At 47.0% G+C, this 19,380-nt stretch overlaps 1 protein-coding gene across 2 annotated transcripts; it reads left to right on the forward strand.

Moving 5' to 3' along the window:
• The first annotated feature begins 4,112 nt into the window (after window positions 1-4,112).
• On the forward strand, window positions 4,113-18,701 carry nrtn (neurturin). 2 transcript variants are annotated; one of them, XM_048989899.1, is made up of 4 exons: window positions 4,113-5,196; window positions 8,235-8,322; window positions 14,096-14,339; window positions 15,165-18,701. In XM_048989899.1, exons 3-4 carry the CDS (start codon window positions 14,123-14,125, stop codon window positions 15,578-15,580), a joined length of 633 nt encoding a protein of 210 aa, XP_048845856.1. In that variant the 5' UTR covers window positions 4,113-5,196; window positions 8,235-8,322; window positions 14,096-14,122; the 3' UTR covers window positions 15,581-18,701. The 2 variants fall into 2 exon arrangements, with proteins under 2 accessions (XP_048845856.1, XP_048845855.1); XM_048989898.1 differs by lacking the exon at window positions 8,235-8,322.
• Window positions 18,702-19,380: the final 679 nt, after the last annotated feature.

The raw sequence follows: 19,380 nt of genomic DNA on the forward strand, positions 1-19,380 counted from the left end.
CTGCGCAGACCTCAGATGAGAAACACGGCATTACATCCATTCAGCTGTCATCAGCAAGGTATAAACACTGACTACAACTGTCAAACAAGCCCAGGGATTCAGGCTGAAGAAACAAAAGCTCTCTCCCCAAATATATCAGACTTTCTACCCTTCTGTTTAGAACTGCGTAAGATGAAAGAGGGGCGGAATCAGGTGACGAACACGCCCATTCGTTCCACCTGTCCCGAATCCCATTTGACCTGACATTCCTTTCATTTCCCTTGGCTAAGCTTCCTTCCTGTCACCCCTGCTCTCCGTTTCAGGACCGTCTCCACTCCCGTACCCAAATAAAGTCCCCGACCCTCCATCACGTGGTTCCGTTCATCTGGGGTGAATGTTAACTTGAAATAACACGGCTCTATTTATAGCAGTTTTCTTGCCCTTTTAAATAATATTTGTAGAGCCCTTCTTCAACAGTCTAACAGAGGAAGTCATCCCGTTTGCCAAACCGTGTGGAGTTTGCACAGAACAGGATTTATGTGTCAATTTGAGAAGGTTTCCAAGGAGACCCGTTAAAACAAGGAGACCTAAGGGGTGAGGGGTAACGAAGGTCGACTACCTTGTGAAAAGTGGGTCAGGCTTCCCAGTTTAGGTTTCCTGGAAGGGGGCTTCCTTAACTGCAGCGCTGAAGTAGCTCTGCCTTGAAGCGAGGGTAGCGTGCAGCAGCTCCGAACTCACGCTCCTCTAAGCCCAACACCGAGAACGGGACACCCACCCTTAGCAGGCTTTCGCAGCGTTAATATCGTGCTGTTTTCTGACAGATCCTCTGTGTTTTTCGTGACGAAATAAATAACCCAAGCAGGAATCCCACACACTGCTCCAGAAAACGACATTCTATGGACTCTGAAAATCAACTACCCAGAATCCCCAGTGATGTTCGCTGGGTGCCCTCCGCATTGTGGAAAGAACTGAGTAAATATTACTACTGTACTCTCCTGGCATAATTCTGATCACCAGCACAAGGCCTGTAGTCATTTTCATCTTTCCTGAGACATCAGATGGAATTAACTGGCAATTCCACCTTTTCACAACGAAATTGAAAATGGGAAGTGGGCAGAAGTCAATTCAGTTTGATTTATTTTTATATAGCGCCTTTCACGAGTCACCCCAAGGTACTTTATGCACAGAATAATATTTAAAAAAATAACAGAAGAGAAAAAAAGGAAGAGTGAAAGAAAGTCAGATGATAACAGAGGACAGGAACTGAAAACTTCCTAATAGGGAGAAAAAAAGCTTCTGGGGGCCCAAGGTCAGCTGGCTGGCCAATCCCCCCCCCCCCCCAGGAATGTTAGCATTACTGACTTGCATACTAAAAGCAAGGTGTAAGCTGTGATTAACTCAAAACCTAAATCCGTCAATGAGTCTGTTCTCCATGCTGGCCTGTGTAGGGGGGCAGATTGAAGTCTGCACCCACGATGTTACGATTCGGCAGTGACATCCACAATGTCACCCCTCTATGGGACTGAACCAGGGCTCCAGCTCAGATTGTGCCCATCCGGACATGAGGCAAGGCAGAGAGCATGGATGGTCAGAAGATGCATAGACACATCAATGGACAAGCATAGCGACCAAAAGGGCCTGTACAGCAGCACCAGCTGCCATAGTTACAGTGACCGTGGTTCCACCATCCCACTGTGCAAACAGGAAAAGACTTTAGACCAAACTGCAAACGGCTCTGATCACCTTATTAAGAGGAGCACCCGCAGGTGGGATCTTAGGGGAATCATTCAGGAAGGCATCTCACAGCAACAGCATAGAACAACTCACAGCCAGGGTTACGGAGAGCATAAAAGAATTTTCCAGAAGCTAGAAGGTACTACAAAACACATGGAAATCCCAAAACCTCCCAGGTTCTGATGGACTTTGCTTATGTTAGGGAGGTAGGATGGTTATGTTTTTTTTTTTAGACATTCGAAGTGGAGGGGTAGGTGTCAAAGCTGCCGTTATCTCCCTAGGGCATCGGCTGAATGAACACAAACAGGCAAATGGCTTGTTTTCACCAACGCAGAATTTCCCAGGAAAAGGTCAAACAACGACTCGTGTCCTCGGGGCTGGGAGTGCCACAATCTTCAGCCCAGTGTTCAAACAGCTTAGGCTCAGCTGGTGGTACGTATGAACCCCAGTATGATCTCTCACTGCGGCAATAACAGCTCTCACCGTCTCAATGGCAGACTGTCTCTGGCTTGGCATATGATGCAGCCACCTACTCGAAAAGAAAGGTCTCACAGGAATAGGATAGGAAAACTTCAGGATGCATTTAGATGGATGATTAGAAGTTTTGTAGCATTTAGGCAGTGGGCTAAAAACTAGACAAGCTGCAGGAGGAAGCTTTGAGGTTGTTACCTAAGCGTGTTCACTTGAGCAGACATGTTCCTTAAACAAAGCGTCGCTTAGCCTGGCATCCAAAGTATGATTAAACATGTTGAAGGCAAAGAAAACAAGCCGTTATTTTCCAGGACAGTATGATGGATTTTTCAAGTGGAAGCCATAGATCTCAGTCGAAACACGGGGGTGTGGCAGGCTGACGGCGTCCTCCGGCTGGCCGCATGGTTTAACGCACCGCCTCTCGCTTTGCGGCGGTGGAATGTAAACTGCGTGAAAGTCCGGCTGCCCTCGCTGTTTGAGATGAAGCACAGCTGACTCGAGGGGCTGAGGGCTGTCTGAAGGAGACAACTCCCCTCAAAAACCATTAAGCGGAGATGAGAAACACTACTCTTATTGTTAACATAACAAGCAGTCATGTAATGTGTGCAGAAACAAACAGTGGGTGATTATGGGAAAAACAGTCTTACCTCAGACCTCTCTGCACGTGCCCACGGGTGTGTGTTCTTCTGTCCATCTTCCAGTGGTCCTCATCAGGGTCATAGGGAATATGCAGGTGAGTCCACAGGGCAGCAGTTTGTAAGACGAAGGCTGTATCTTGAGTCACGGGAAGCGATGCAAACGATGGAGGTTGGAGGAGTGCCACCCTTCAGGGCCGCCTAATCTCCGGCACACTGGTGCTCCCAGATACCCTGCATCCTTAAAGTTTATTTGTTCACCCTGATTAAAGCTACCTTTTCTGACACAAGTCCAAAATACTGACCTACCACATGAATATACAGTCGATTCTTTTGCATCGCGGTTTGACATACCGTGGGCTAGGCAGAAGAAATCAAATGGGAATTTTTTGGGAGTTTTTCGAAACCAGACAACACACAAAAGGTGTCCTTACTCATAGATACATGAAATCTACGTCCAGTGCATATCCAGTGCATGTCCAGTGCGTGTTCACAGCAGACTCTCAGGTGATTTCCCGCAGTGATCTCACAGTGACCCCAGAGTTTTTTTGTGCCTCGGGTTTCTCATCCTTTCCCTCTTTCTTCGCTCCGCTCGCATGTTCACTTTGCTCACCAAGAGGACCAAAGCATTTTATGTGGATTTTCCAGATTGTGTGGGGGGGGGGGGGGGGTCTGTGCCCCTAACCACCGGCATGTGGAAGGGTCGACTACAAAAGCAGAGAGCAAAGAGTGTCACATGGAAAATATGTGAATAAAATAGACCATTTCCCACGTACACAGGTGCGAGGAATACACCCTCTGGGGGAGGGGGGGGGGGACGTACCTCATTGTGAACTGGACCCCAGATAGAACACCTGAATCCCAGGACACATTACACTGGCTTAATTATTGCCTTGGTTTTACCCATCTATACACAATAGTAATACGCGGTATGTGAGTACAATGCAGATATGTTTACAAGGCCAAGAAAGTTGACTTGAGATAAAGGTGAGACAGTTTTATGGGGGGGAGGGGGGGGGATGGAATGAGAATTGCTGAAGGGGTCCTGGCCCCTGTCTCAGCTCCAGTAAAACGTTGCCATCCAGCTACCCAGGAATAGCAAGGAAGACACACGTCCGGGCCAGTACCCTCTCTCTGCCAGAGCTGTTTGTGGAAGATCAGCATGCAGATGCATCAGATTTGCATGTGTGGGGGAATCCGGCCCTGCCATTGGTCTACCCAGCCTGGGGGGGAGGAGCCAGAGTGAGTATCTGTCCCCCAGCTGGCTCTCCCAACCTTGAGAGCAGCAGTGTTAGGATAAGAGTTAGAGGGGAGGCGTAACAGCAAAGGACACGTGCCAGGAGTCGAGAGGAGGCGCAGCTGTGCTCAACTCACCAGGGAAAAAAGGAGAAGGCACTCCTTATTACTGCAGTATCTGCCCATTCTGCCAGAGTCCTGTAAATCCTAGACATAGAGACCCGTGGAGCTGACTGGACTCCGGTTGTGCCTGTGCTGATTGTAACCTGGAAGGCCTGGTGCTGACTCGACCAAGGGTGCTGGAAACCAGCCCAAGCAGAAGCAAGCTGGTCTTTTTCAAGTAATCGTGCAACCTCAGTTCAGAATATGCTCTCAGAGGTAGTGCAGACCCTAGCACTCACCTGAAGAGTCTCAGAAGAGCCACCCTTTGGATATGCCACAGAATCCAAGAAATGGTCTGGAGCATGGAGCCGCTCCAGAATTCCTGACAATGGTTTGCGATGTACTGATGCAGTCGGATCTGGAGTCTCCCTAATCTTTTGGCCCGTCTCGTTAATCTTTTGACCAAGGGCTTGCAGTAGAACACATCAACCAAAGACGCTCTAAAGCAGCACGTGATGAAGAGAGCTGCACTCGTCCGCCTTTACGTCTTTTGGAGTCCCGACTGTATTTTCATTAGTCTGTTGCGGCTGTAACATCGATACACTTTTTCCATTAGCGCGATTTGCATAGCCTAACGAGACCGTCGCACCTGTTTCCAGCCCCAATCTGACCACTGGGGGCATGAGAAGCTACAACGCCTGACAGAACTCAGGCTCCTGAGGATCTTTGAGTCTCCTGTGGATCTGTCTTTCATTGGCGGGTGGGGGTACAGACACTACGAAAGCATGCGGGACTCTCCGAACGCTCAGCTCGGGGCACAAAGCGGAACTGGATGATCCCGGCAAGACAGAACCCCCAGAAGCCAAATTACGTCAACAGGGATCAAGAGACATCCAGGAATCTTCAGGCGGCCCATGCAAGCACACTGACTGGCCCACGAGCCCCCTGCCAACATTCCTTGACTTGGGTGTCCTGACCTAGGGCACCCTAATGGGCATTACTCAGGACGGCTGAAGAGTCTGGATTAGCCGGGCATACGGTAAGGCCTCATCCTTTCCTTTCCCTCATCCAGTGTGGTCACAACATGCCTCCACATTCGCTACTACATAAACACGGTAACGCCCTTCCCATGCCTGGGCCCCGTGGGCTGCCCATGCCTTTGTTTTGCTGTCAATAGTTAAATAAATGTTATGTTCACGTATCATAGTAATAGCAAGTGGGAAATCTTTAATAGGCGAATGAATTCACACTTCAGGATTTTTCAGAATTAGTTTTTATTAACAGATCCGTGCAGTTTGTTTTCAAAAACGTTGCTAAGGTTATAATTAGCATCTTGGTAACAAAAGTCAGGAGTCCGTGGCTTTCAGGGGCAGCAGGGAAAGGAAGGCTAAGCTGATAGGCTTTCAAACTGCTCATCGGCATTAACCTGAGCTACACTCCGTCTCTCAGCCGTGTCCCACGATTGCTGCTCTCTCTTACACAGAAGAATCAGTTTTCACCCCACTGCGCACACATCAACAAAGGTCTTTTCTTCTGTAGTCAAAAGTGCTCTCTAAGTTGGCCACTTGCCACCATCGCGGCTAGACGAGCCCATCAAAAGCCGAATTGATGCGGCTGACGCCTCATGCTTTCGGCTGAGCTTCTGGGGCTTGTCTCTGTCTGCTTCTGGGGCATTCTTCAGAACCAGCCAAGCCCCAGTCATCACCCCCTTCAGATCCCAAACAGGCGTGCGGTTCTCTTCTGCGGGGTGACGGACACGCAGCCTGTTAGGAAGCATAAACCGATGGGCTGAGGGCTCATCGGAGATGGCATTCTGATTGCCTGGGGCGACCGTGGTATCTGGCACCAGTTAGCAACCAAAAGGAACTCACTGACACTTCTCCCCGCCTCTTCACGCTCGCTGATGTACGAGAGGCATTCCCTGGGCCGAGATGCCAGCAGTGTGTGAAAACACCATCAGGTTTCTGGGTAGTACTTTTGAGGGCTGGCACAGGTCTATGTGATTTCCCTGAAGGCAGAGTGATGCTTTATGTAGTGTTACACTCAACCAAGCCATAGGGTGTGAGCCAAACAATTCAATTCAATTTATTTTTATATATCTCTTGACAAGAGCGTGTGGCAGTCCGTCGTTACTTCATTCATACAAAACAGACCCAAAAAGTCAAGCTGTGCCTTGGAAAAAAAAGGAGAGAGAGGGTTGAGGTTCATCTCATGATGTTTGCGTAGGACAGATGGCGAGTAGGTGGATGGTGTAGCTACAGGTGAGCGTGTGATCATATTCCTGTGCCATCGGCACAAAGTCAGCGATCTGAGGCACCGCTGAAACACACAGCTGGAAGGTGAAGGTGAGAGTTATGACTCAGGCACAGCTGAATGGTGAGAGCTGGCATCGTGGGGTAATGATTAGGTGAGTGATTGCTGTACTGAGAAGAAATATGCTGCTAAGTCATTACCTGAAACGGCAAAATAAACACAACTATAATCACTAAATGTATCATTCGGTTTGGTATGTAAAACTTGCATCGCTTTCAGAGTTACCAGTGTCAGTCTTATTCACCACTGACAAAGGGCACCACGGTCAGACCGCAAACATATACAGTCTGGAGATGTGAATCATCCCCAGTTTCTCTCTGGATAATCAAGAACCTTCCAAACAGGTCAAAGTGACTCACTGCAGATAGCTTCAGTAATCAAAACACATAAAAACTGTCACAAGACACAAACCTGACCAACACATGACAAATAACCGACTAACCCCACACTGGGAACTAACCAATAACAGGCATGTAACCAGCCGATGACAGACACAGAACAACCACCAGCAGACCTGTGCTTTGGAACCAGTCTGGAGTCCTGGCTAAGGATTCTGGGAAATTTTATAAGGGTACGGTGATTTAGTGAATATAACATTGTGCAGCCCCACCGTAAAGCAGAAGAATTTGTAATATTTGTGCTTGTGTACTAACATTCACAGATGCATTATTCGGTTGATTGTTTACAATTAAACACCTCTGCCGTACACCTTCACTGAGCAGAAATGAGATTCACTTCATTTTTAATACTCTGATGAAAAAGTAAGAGCCGTCGGACTTTAGTAAACACAGCAGGACCCCAGCACCTCGAGCCGGCCTGCAGCTAGGGGCAATGAATCAAACCGGGGGTACACGCTATCTTCCCATAAACATGTGGGCTAAGATGGAGCCGTCAACGGCAGACAGTGGCAGGACATGACCTTTCTCAAAGTGACACAAGCAGCACCGCACTCTCGGCTTCTATTTTCACCCACGGCGCGGCATTCAGCGGCTGCCCCTGAAAAGCAGCGCTGTGTTTATATAAGCAAGAGGCTGGCCCAAGATGTGTCGGGCGCCCCTGTCTTGACACGGATGTGAATCATGGCGAGTTGCTGGCTCCCTGCAGCCGTCCAGGCTGGTTGAGTCGTCCCACCTGGCAGGCAGATCCCCAAGAAGACATTGCCTTTCAGGCTGCACCCGGAACGAGGGGGACCCAGGACGGAGATCTCAACTCCTGCAGACTCCAATCCTGGAATGTGGGAACGCCATCTGTGTCCGATGCGTAAGAAATATGAAGCAGACATCTGGCGTGACAAGATCCCAGTGTTTCTTGTTTTGAAGCAAACTTTCCTAAACAGGGACACTTCAAACAATGGCAAAGACAAACAATGATATAATATTCTGCTCCCCGTCCAGACTTTCCGAGAAGGTGCACAACCTTTTGATTACAAGCAGAGGCCAAATGTCAGTAAAAAAAATTTTTCAAATATAAACTAATAATCCTTCTTTAACATCATAAAATTAGCGCCACTTCAGCATGAATTCTTTTATTATATGGGAGCAAAATAAAGTAGGCCTTGAAGCATAGCATCTTTCTTTTCATTCATACAATTTATCATTTAACTTTTTTTGTTTTTTGCTTTTTTGAGTTTCCAACCAATATAAAAAGTCACTGCTAGACACAAAAGTCAGAAAGTATTTATTGTTGGTATTCAGGGCATCATCTTGGAACAAAAATGCTACTTTAGGAGCTGACTTCTGAACTTTCCTTTCCATTTATACACAGACCGATATGGTAGATATTACAGCTGCTGGAAAAGATGAGACAATGAGAGTCCAATGGCGAGCAGGAGAAACGCAGGAACCTAGAGAAGGTCTGGAGCCGCGGACTGATGCATGTTTACTACATCTGTTCTTTCGCAACACACATGTGTGTGGCAGAACCATTAAAGGTACACAGGCTTGTTAAACACCGACACACAGCTGGTACTGATAAACAACTGGGAGATGTGCATGTTAGCACACAGAGTCAAGCCAGATTGACATGGCCTGTATGCTCAGACAGCTTAACAGCTCGCCGTCAGGGCTGATTAGCTCGTATTAGCTTGCGATTAGCTCAGTCCACTGGTACCACTCACGCTAAATGGGGGATGCGGGCAGTCATCCCCAGCATTGCCGCTGCGGAATCTCTTCCCTGCTTCTCTTGACTCTGGATAATCGAAGTTACGAGACATTTTCCGAACTCCTCTAATTTTTTACCCCCATCCAACGAGGAAGAAATGCCAAATATTGCATGAAGTCTTGCAAAACAGACCACATGGTGAACAGTCTTGGGGGTACAAAATTTGTATTTAATTACTAGTTCAGTCCTTTTGCGATTAAAAGTGTGCAGATTGGGGGGGGGGGGGGGGGGGCAACTATGTTACACACACATCTGAAAAACAAACGGTGACTTAATTACCCAGAAGAAGCCACAAGCTCCGGCAGGGAGGGGCCGTGGTTCTGCGGGATTAGCACGGGCTGGTAGGGCCCACCTCCCCCCCCCACCTGCCACTGCAGGTGAATGTCTTTGTGAGGACAGACAAACTGACAGCCATTATTGCTAATCCTGCCCCGATCTCAGCACAGCACCCCTGTTAGCTGCTCCTGTTTCTGCTGCCACTGTTAGCCGCTACCTGTCAGCAAAGCAACAAGATACGACACATTTAAACAAAAGTGCTCTTTGTGTCCCAGCGCAGCACCAGTAACTGCAGTGCCCAGTGATGGCGCCCGTCTTCACCCCTAAGCTTGTAATCTTTAACTACTAAATCATTAAATAATAACCCCTGTCCCATATGCCATAACCCTAACCCAAAGTCCACGGCTCTAACTTTAACCTGTGACCCTTAATTCCATAACCTGTGGTCTATATAGCTAATAACTTTCACCTCCTAAGACATACCAGTTGTGTATTCTGCCTGATGATGTGCAATGCTTAAACTCTACAGGGCCAGAAAGGCATAGCTGTGGAGCTGAGACTGAACCCAAGATTAGACCATCAGAAAGTGACCTAAATGTTCCATGAATTCCTCTAAATGCCCCCCTTTCCTATCCTATCCCGTTAAATGTAATAAATGCGGCGTTTAAGCACATTGCCGCAGAGAAAACCGTGCCATCGAATTACATAACCTGTGCAACTCAGGTGAAAATGTATCTGTTTCCCGTTGTGCGATAAATACAGATGGACCTTAAGAGTATCCGGGATAGCATGTAGCAAACAGCTGACTGCCAGTGTGTGGCCTCAAGTGTACAGGCTGCATTTCACTCAGCGCTCCTGGCCGCTTGTATCTGCTCAATCAGCAGCTTGTGTTACGCTACGCTTCACACCTCGTTTACTTAAAGACCTAGGAGCGGCTCACTCGTACGCGGCCGGATTACACACACACAGCTCCCAGTGCACCTCATTATCACCGCGAAGTACAGCAAGAACAAGAAGAACCTGGAAAATAAGTGAGGCCACGGCACTTTAATGGGGCAGAAAGGAGGAGTTTTTTCTGAAGAGCTTGAGTACACGTGAGCTTTGATCAGGGCTGCTTGGGCGGCGTCTGGTTGTAGCAACCTGGCATTGTGGGCAATTCACAATGGTCTCAAGTCAGAATGAACCCAATGCATAGCTGCACACACAAACCCCCTTTGAAAAACTGCAGACTTACGCCTCTGAATGGCCTGCACAATAAGTATTCTCTCTGCACCATCTATGCTCATCAATCCCCCTCCGGCTAAGAGGCAAAACATCCAAGCGAAACAGAGAGCGCACAGTACCGCGGGCTGGGCAGAGAGGAGCTGACGGGCTCTTCCTCACCCGTCACTCTCTATCAAGCACAATGACTCTTTTTCGGCCGCTAATTAGGCTCCTCGGTGGGGATCCAGGCACTCGCACCCATACTCCCCTCACAATGGGACCCCATTCCCATCTGCACCAGCTTTCAGTCACAATGTGCACAGTGGCTTGATTCTTCCGTCCTCACTGGCCTGTTGGGCCGCCCCTCCCGATTGAGCCTTTGCCAGGTTGGGGTGCGGAACATGATGCCACAGAGCAAACGGCAAAGCAAAGTGCTTCCGGGCTCAAGATGAATCCAGGTTAATGGCCTATGCTAAGTACAGCCATTTTGAAGGACGAGTTCTTGATAATCATGCCTGATTTGCACATGAATGTAATATTTATTCGCTAGTCAGTCCCTTTCAAAGGCTGTACAAACAAACTGTGAAAGTCAAACCCAGGCAGAGTATGTGTTCATTCTTACTAATTGACCAGATGGTGTTCATATGGACTTTTATGAGGTTACCAGCTGGGCTGAAACTGCTAGACTCATAGCTGTATGTCCTGATAAACACAATGGTCTTGGTAGCTTCCTTCAGTCCTGAACAAGTTCTGGGGTGCACTCACTCACGTTTACTCCGGCAGCACACGTAGCGGTCAGTTTGCAAAGGGTCTACTGGCAGCGGAGAGTGGAAGCCAATCAGCTGTAGCGTAAACATTTCGGAGCATCAGGGATGAGGCACGTAGGGGAAGCCGCAGAGTAACACTCTCAGAGAAACCTTCATTAGGAGTCCATGTAGGAGACTCAAAAATGAGACAGTCAACAAGGACGACCCCTGAGGAGGACAAGCCTTGCCGTATGAAACATCCTAATAAACTGCATTGGAAATGACAGGGTAGCGGAGCTTGTTGTAGGAAGCTCTGGAAGACACTCTCATCGGCTCTAGCCAGCAAAAGGCCTTCTTCGTGTTCTGGCAAAGCACTTTGAGCCAACGCTCCGGATTCGTCCAGAGACGTTAGCAGCTTGCAGCATCCTGCTCTGGAGAAGTACTTCAATGTCAAGCTTCTCTCTCCTACCTTCAAACACAAACTGGGAAGGAAAAAAAAAACAACTAAAATACCAGTACAAAGTGTAGTAGAGATAAATGTGATAGGGTGATGTGAGTAGACCAGGTTGGGAACAGATTGCGGACAGGAAGCGAACTATAATATCACTCTGAAATAGTATACAGCCTGTAGGAGGGAAGGGCTTCTTGGAGTAACAGTCCACAGTGTGGGTGCCCGTGGAGGCCGGCCACATCAAGCGACAGCCAACCCCTTCACCTCTGCCTTAATACTGATTTTGCGGAGTTCGACGTGTCCACGGGTCAACGAGGGAGGGGCTTGCGTTTCACTTCTACCAATCACAGTCTTCATTGTATGAAATCACCACATTAATTAAGACCAGCTTTTTCTTTTGTGGAAAGGTACGCAGATTTCTAAAGTACAGTAACTGTTTCATTGTGTGCTGTTTCTTAATGGACATGGTGTACAGACTGTGTTTTGTAACATGCTTACCTGCAAAGGCTGTACGGAGAAATGTCTGTGTCTATTTAACAATAATAATAATAATAATAATAATAATAATAAAATAATAAAATAATAATAATAATAGGGGGTGGCATGGTGGTGCAGTGGTTAGCACTGTTACCTCACACCTCTGGGATGCAGGTTCGAGTCTCCGCCTGGGTCACATGTGTGTGGAGTTTGCATGTTCTCCCCATGTCGTCGTGGGGTTTCCTCCGGGTACTCCGGTTTCCCCCCACAGTTCAAAAACATGCTGAGGCTAATTGGAGTTGCTAAATTGCCCCTAGGTGTGCGTGTGAGAGTGAATGGTGTGTGAGTGTGCCCTGTGATGGGCTGGCCCCCCATCCTGGGTTGTTCCCTGCCTCGTGCCCATTGCTTCCGGGATAGGCTCCGGACCCCCCGCGACCCAGTAGGATAAGCGGTTTGGAAGATGAATGGATGGATTATGAGAAAGTTCTGGGTGTGAATACTGATACTTCCATGTCTCACTCTCGCCAATGTAGGGAAGCAGATAAAAAGGCAAACAGGATGCTGGGATACATCTTTAGGTGTGCTGAGTTTAAATCAATGGAGTGAAGCTAGGATGATATAATTGCCTCGTAAGACCTCATCTCGAATACTGTGTCCAGGACCTGGCTGCTTTAGAGGCAGTCCAACGCAGGGCTACAAGGGGGATGTCTTACAAGCAGAGACGTCGGCAGAGATTAGTTATTTGGCCTCAAGCAAAGGAGACTAAGGGGTGACACGATCCGGTTATATAAGATTCTAACAGGTTTAGATGCTGTTCATCCGAATTGTTTCTTCAAAGTAAGTTCTAATTCAAGAAACCATGGAAATTAGTTGAACATTTTAGTTTGCATCTGAAAAAGAACTTCTACTCACAGCATGTAATTAGAGTATGGAATAGTCTGGGTAAGGGGTAGTGCAAGCTAAAATCCTACATTCCTTCAAATCTGAACTTGACAATATCCTGCCAACTTTAAATTATTAGTTCAATTCCCTCCAAGCGAGCCCAATGTCCCAAATGGCCTCCTCTTGTTTATAACATTCTTATGTTCTTATGTTATATAATGAAGATAGTAATTGGTTAAAGACGAGAAATGCCAGCCTCTCCCTTTTTGACCCAGGGACACATCAAACTCGGCAAAGTCAGGGTGTCCCAGTACGGATCCTAAGAGAAAGTTCTGGTCCCAAGCGCAGAAAAAGGCCCAGGTGCGAATGTCCAACCCCACGCTCTGTCCTGCCAGACATCACACTAATGCCATGTACATTACTTATACTACAAGACACTATTTCTTATTTATCCAGAGATGTCACATTTTTGCAGAAGTAACATTGGCAGCCTAACAGCTCTATATTAATGCATACTAATGTTTTATTAAAAACGTAAATTTAAACATGTTAATATATGTGACTTTTATTATAAGCAGTTATTCTTAACGGCATCGTTTTCCTTGGTTTTTGAAACGCCACGGTATTCTTGGTAACGTACGTTCTATGGTAATGGGCTTGTTTCCAGCGAGGCGTGACCAGACACTCTCCTTATAGAGGGTGTATTTTTAAAGACACAAAGGAACATTATTAAATGCTAATTGAAGTACTTTTCTTTTGAAAAATTGACTAGGTTTTTTTTTTCCCAATTATTATTCATTAGCCACCGTATAAGCAAGATAAACCACTTCCACCAATCCAGACCAAGATTTTGTTTCAACCAACCAGTTGATTACTCTGCAAAGATGACACTCAGCTGTTTGGTTGAAACAAAATCTTGGTCTGGACTTTAACTTTCCGAACCTGAACTCTGTTGAGGTGTACGGTTATATGAAAATAATTAGTTCCAACTTGGTTAGTATTACACAAGCTGTCATTATTTTCGTATAACCGCAGCCCTTACATAACACCTATACACATGTTCACACATTCACCTGGCAGCAGAGTCTGAAACAACGTAATGCGTGTGGTTAGCTGTGATGATGCCAGGCCAATGAAGCTCAGAGAGGCTAGTCACATGTTTCTCTCGTTAGAGGGGGAGCTCGGGGTTACGTCATACCACTCCTGCAAGTAGAATTACACCTAACACCAGGACAAATCAGTCCTGGATCAATCATCCCAAAGGCAGCTTCTGAGTCTGTCCTGGAGTCAAAGAGAACTGCTTGCTACACAAACACTCGCTCGAGGTGAGCTGTCCAATCAGGCAGACCTTAAAGGACTCCTTCATACCCTGATCATGCGATGATGATGGCACCTGTGTGACAACCATCCCTGGTTATTTTGTCTTGTAGAGTTTCAATGCTCCTACTCAGTCTAAGATGAGGTTATGGACGTGTGCTGCCATCGCCTTCATGTTCTGCGGGACGGCGCTCTTCGACATCTTCACTAGAACTACAATTCCCACGGGCGCCAAGCACCTCCATTCCCGGGCTGTCCACTCTCCAGAGAGACAACTGTCACCATCCATATTTCGAGCAGCTGGCCATCAGAGAAGCCGCAGGGCGACGGACGACCTGGAGTCTATCCTGGTGGAATGTAAGATCCCCAGCTTCACCCAGTTCCTAGTACACAACAGGCTCCTCCTACACCAGGCCATCCCTGTGTTACAGCTTGGGGTTTCAGACCTAGAAGCTGTACAGCAGGAAGATGAGCTGTTCGGCTTCCTAGAAATGATACCACATCAGATTTGGGCTGCCTTGAAATACTGGCTCATGGAGGTTTTACTTACACAAAAAATGTTCTGAGGGCAGAACAAAAAATGATTGGTTATGAGAGATAACCAGTCAGATTGTAGAGGAGATGGTGGGACCCACCTCTTCTACAGTCTGATTGGTTCTCTCTCTTAACCAATCATTTTTTGTTCTGTCCTCAGAAAAGTTGTGTGAAAGTAAAACCTCCGTGAGTGAAATTCTGGATTATGACAGTAACTGCAGCGCTGATGCCCACACAAGCCCTCAGGTGAATACCAAACTGATCTGTTAGTGCCAAAGCACAGGCAGACCCGGGCACAAGGAGCCGAGCATGCACTAATTTTGTTGCTTAGAATTAGCTAACATTCAGCTGGTCTTCCTGAATCTTCAGCGAATGGCAGTGGGTTAGCACACTCACAGGGCAACCAGTGTGTGGAGATCCCAAGGGAGGAGAAGACTTAGTCACCGCAGTGAGATAGTATGAATGATTCACAGGAAAATAATGGTGTTGCCTGTTTTTGAGAATGGAAATGTACATACAGGCGGAATGCATGTCTAATCAAAGCTTCACTAGAGGAATAGGGCATATGGAGCTGGACGGGTAGGATAATGAGTAGCTTTACTCTGGAAGCATGGTGGTTGTTGACTTAACACCCATTTTGCATTGCAGTCTCATCGATGTTCCAGAGCTTCACCCAGGGGGAGCTCCAGCAGGTCATTGGGACCCTGGCGGACAGGAGGGCGGTACAGGGCCGCAGGACCAAGCGGGCCAGGAAGGGCCTGAAGCCATGCTCCCTGCGAGAGGCGGTGGTGAGTGTCAGCGAGCTGGGCCTCGGCTACAACAGCGACGAGACGCTGCTGTTCCGCTACTGCAGCGGGCGCTGCTTCATGCACCGCCGCAACTACGACGTGTCGCTGGAGCACATGAAGAAGACGGGCGTGCTGGGCCTGGGCCGGCAGGACAGGGCACGGCACAGCCCCTGCTGTAGGCCAACTACCTACGAAGACGACGTCTCCTTCCTGGACAACAACAACAAGTACTACACCATCCACCAGGTGTCGGCCCGTGAGTGCGGCTGCGTGTGATCTCAGGGACCACTTGGACCAATAAGAAGGCCCGAGCCACCAACAGTGGTCACCTGACCTACCCATGGATGACCAGGCTGGTCAACAGTAACCTCAGAGGCTGTGGGGAAGCGGAACAGGAACCCGCATATTCTGCCCATCTGAAAGGCCTAATTACTTTCATTGCTCTTTAAACTATTCATTGTGAAAGAGACAAAAAGTTGGAATATAGTTCATTCCCCTGATTGGACACTTTTCCTATTATCTTGATGACATATTACCTATAATTAAGAACATGTACTTCAATTTGAAGCTACCTACTACTAACTCAAACTGGGAGGTTGCATGCAAAAAAAAGATACCCAAACTGGTTTGAAGGAACGGCTTTCAGAGGTCTTTGAATTACCTTCTACAGATGAAAATCTACCTCGTTTATCACAAAAATGCACCCAAAGCAAAATTGAGACTCACCGTGTTCATCTTTAGTTGCTCTTTAAAGTTTTCAGAAGTCCTTGGAGGAGCCCCCTCCAATATTTGGCTGAGTCGCTCCTCCTTTCATGTGACAGAAGCAATTTCAAATGTTGGCTTCAATTTCCCCTCACAGAATCACCCAGAAAAGACACGCCAACATGGGTCTCTGTGAGCACAAATCCTTCGTAAATACGACTTCAGACAAAGCGGTGAAGTTGTATGATGTATATTTAACTGATAAGCATTCACTCGAATTTGGGCCAAACTGCACCATCTACAGCTATAATTCAATATTTCTGTCATAAAAAATACCAACAGATTTCAGTTTCACTTTATAGGATAAAAAACACATCCTCCTTCCCTCCCAAAAATGAAAAACATATCTACTTTCATATTTTCTACTGCTAATGAGTAGAATAAAATCATTGCATAAAACGAGATTATGTTCACATAAAGGACTATTATACAGTACATTATGTGTATTTTATAGAATGCTCTACTCTAGTCACAAGCTAATGATTTGGGCTTTATAAAACCTGCCTTAATTGGCCAGTATTTTTAGGGTAAAGTTTAAGGTTTAACATGGTTATGCAGTGTCCTGATTCTCCATCCATCCATTTTCCGCTGCTTATCCGGGGTCAGGTCAAGGGGGCAGCAGTCCAAGCAGGGATGCCCAGACCTCCCTCTCACCAGCCACCACCTCCAGGGGAATACCAAGGTGGTACAGGCCAGCCGAGGGATACAATCTCCCCAGCATGCCCTGGGTCTGCCCCGGGGCCTCCTCCTGATTGGACATGCCCCAGGGAGGCGTCCAGGAGGCATCACAGACAGATGCCTGAACCACCTCAGCTGGCTCCTTTTGATGCGGAGGAGCAGTGGCTCTACATTGAGCCCTTCCTGAACGTCCAAAACCCTCACCTTATCTCACCATATCTTTGCCTTCCAGCTCAGCGTCCGTTTCACCACCAGAGAACAGTACAGCGTCCGCATTACTGCCAACGCTGCACCGATCCATCTGTCGAGCTCCCGTTCTCTACTTCCTTCACTTGTGAACAAGACCCCGAAATACTACAACTCCTCTGGGGGGCAGCAACTCGTCCCCAACCAGGAGGCATCTGTGTCCCGATTCTTTTATATTATTTCATAATTATACAAAGCATTATTGTCATATGTATGCATTACTGCTCAATAGACAAACTTAAAATCCCAATTTACATAAGTGTGAACTTGCCGTGATTCTGTCAGCATCACCATTATTTCACGATGTGTGGAGAAATCACATACTGAATTAATCTCACACCGCAAAACAACACGGTTCAATACAAGAAAAAGAAAACTTTACGCTGAAATACTAACGAGCGCATTTTGTAATTGTTCATAGGGAAGCTACACCGTGCTAAGCCCTACTGAAGTACCTTCAGGTCATTAGCTACCAAGAAGGAGCATACAGTAATGTCTGTCCAACACTCAGAAACTAGGGCCAGTACATGAACACTCGCTGAGAGAAAACACAGGCAATCCTACATACAACCGTACACAAAATACACGAGATTTCAAGTGATAAGGAACTTCAAGACAAAACAGTCACAGGCAAATGCTGAAATCCAGCTAAAACAGATTAAGTGTCAGTTAGAGCATGTTTCATTCTGAATAAGGCAGCACTAAATTCTGCCATTTAGATCAGAGATAGGGGTGTTTAAGTTCCCTCTGTCCAGCCACTGAGCCACGTCGCATCCCCAGCTTCCCGCCTCACCTTCCCAAACACTTTGTCTCTTTTTCATCTCTGACTGCTAAGCGATGCTGCTCCACCCCATGATGGTTTTAATCTGGACTGTGTCCCAAACGATTCCAGGTGAAACAACTGATCAAGGTATCAGAGCAGCAGAACGGCAGAGCACACCCTCAGGACTAGACACAGCAGAACCACGCGGCCCCACAAGGGCCAAAATCCCTCCTGGGGAGCATGGGCCCCATGTGGACTCGACACCCGGTGTAATAAAACCGTAACAGGGACAGCTCTCTGCTCAGATGTGCTCATGGCAATTCTTACGAGCCACCCAGGCAAACGCAGCATGCTTTGTCTACAATATAGGGGAATCATTAGCCTGAAGCTTTCTCCTGGCCCACATTCAAATAACTTCCAAATGAGGACCTGAAACAGACATGGTGCAAAGTAATTTGTGGTGGAACTCAGCATTAAGCTGATATTTGTGTCACCCGATGCATTTCCCATGAAATGCTAATGCTCAGTCCCACTCCATCCCTGTTTTCCTCTAGCAGGATCACAGCTGTTTTCAGTGCATCACCTGCCTGGTAAATCACTTGCGGCTTTGCGCTAACTCTGCTTGTACCTTTCCCACACGAGTACTGTTACAGAGCATGTTCAGAATCCGTTGACGCCTGCCCTCGGACTTTCTCCACCACGCAGAGCGAATTCACCTCCACCTTTGTTGGGTCTCCTCTGCCCAACTGCAGAAAGGTTGATGCAATGCATCTTTACTGTTGATTATCTATTTATTGGAAAGTTAAGGTTTATTTATTCAGGTAGCACCGCTAAAAGACGGCAACTTGTTTATTTATTGAACTATTGGGTGCCAAAAGTGGAGTTTACATGTACTGTTTTGTGTATCCTGTACTGACTGAGAAATAAAAGCCTTTCTAGCTACAAAAAGCTCATACTGTCATGGTTCTCTGATGGCACAAGCTGCGCTCCTTGGGTTGGGCGTCAGGGGATGGACTGCACACATTTCACTCGAGCGTCAGAATTTAACACCAATGTTTCAGGACAAATTCCACATTAAAATTTTCCAGACTGGCAGTCAGTTTTAATGAGTAATAAATGTCATAGATTATATGGTATATAAAACGATATTTAACCTCTAACATTCCATTAGAAAAGCAAAGTTACTAGTCGGCTTAGATGGACCCAGCAATTTGATTATGAGGTAGTCTATTAATATTTGGGAGAAGCTCAGAAATTGCGGAGCAGTCTGCACAGTATGTGCACAGAGAGGCTTCATTTTATTTAAAAAAGAAAAAGGACTTGGCATGAGATTGATTTCAGCCAGATCCAGCCACCCTAATAAGAATTCAAAGCAGAGGAGGGGGTGAAGCCGATTCGGTGAGCAGCCCATAGCAACCGGCTGATGGTGAATTAAACAGGCAGATGAAGACTGACCACACAATGTGACAAACAGAGCAAGTGACCAGATCTGTGAGGACCTGTGAACATAGCAAATGTTACAGGAATGGAGACACGTTGGATAAATGTAGCACCTCCTCTGAATTAAAACCATATGCGGTTGTCTTTACAGCACACCTGGAATAATTAATGTTAATTAGGAGCTGAT

This window comes from Brienomyrus brachyistius, chromosome 21 (assembly GCF_023856365.1).
Source record: "Brienomyrus brachyistius isolate T26 chromosome 21, BBRACH_0.4, whole genome shotgun sequence".
Classification (NCBI taxonomy): domain Eukaryota; kingdom Metazoa; phylum Chordata; class Actinopteri; order Osteoglossiformes; family Mormyridae; genus Brienomyrus; species Brienomyrus brachyistius.

What these genes read in the sequence shown, in the direction of transcription:
- nrtn (XM_048989899.1), top strand. Translation starts at nt 14,123, where the DNA reads ATGAGGTTATGGACGTGTGCTGCCATCGCCTTCATGTTCTGCGGGACG. An exon ending in GGAGTCTATCCTGGTGGAAT is followed by an intron (nt 14,340 to 15,164) that starts GTAAGATCCCCA and finishes TTTGCATTGCAG; the next exon opens with TCTCATCGATGTTCCAGAGC.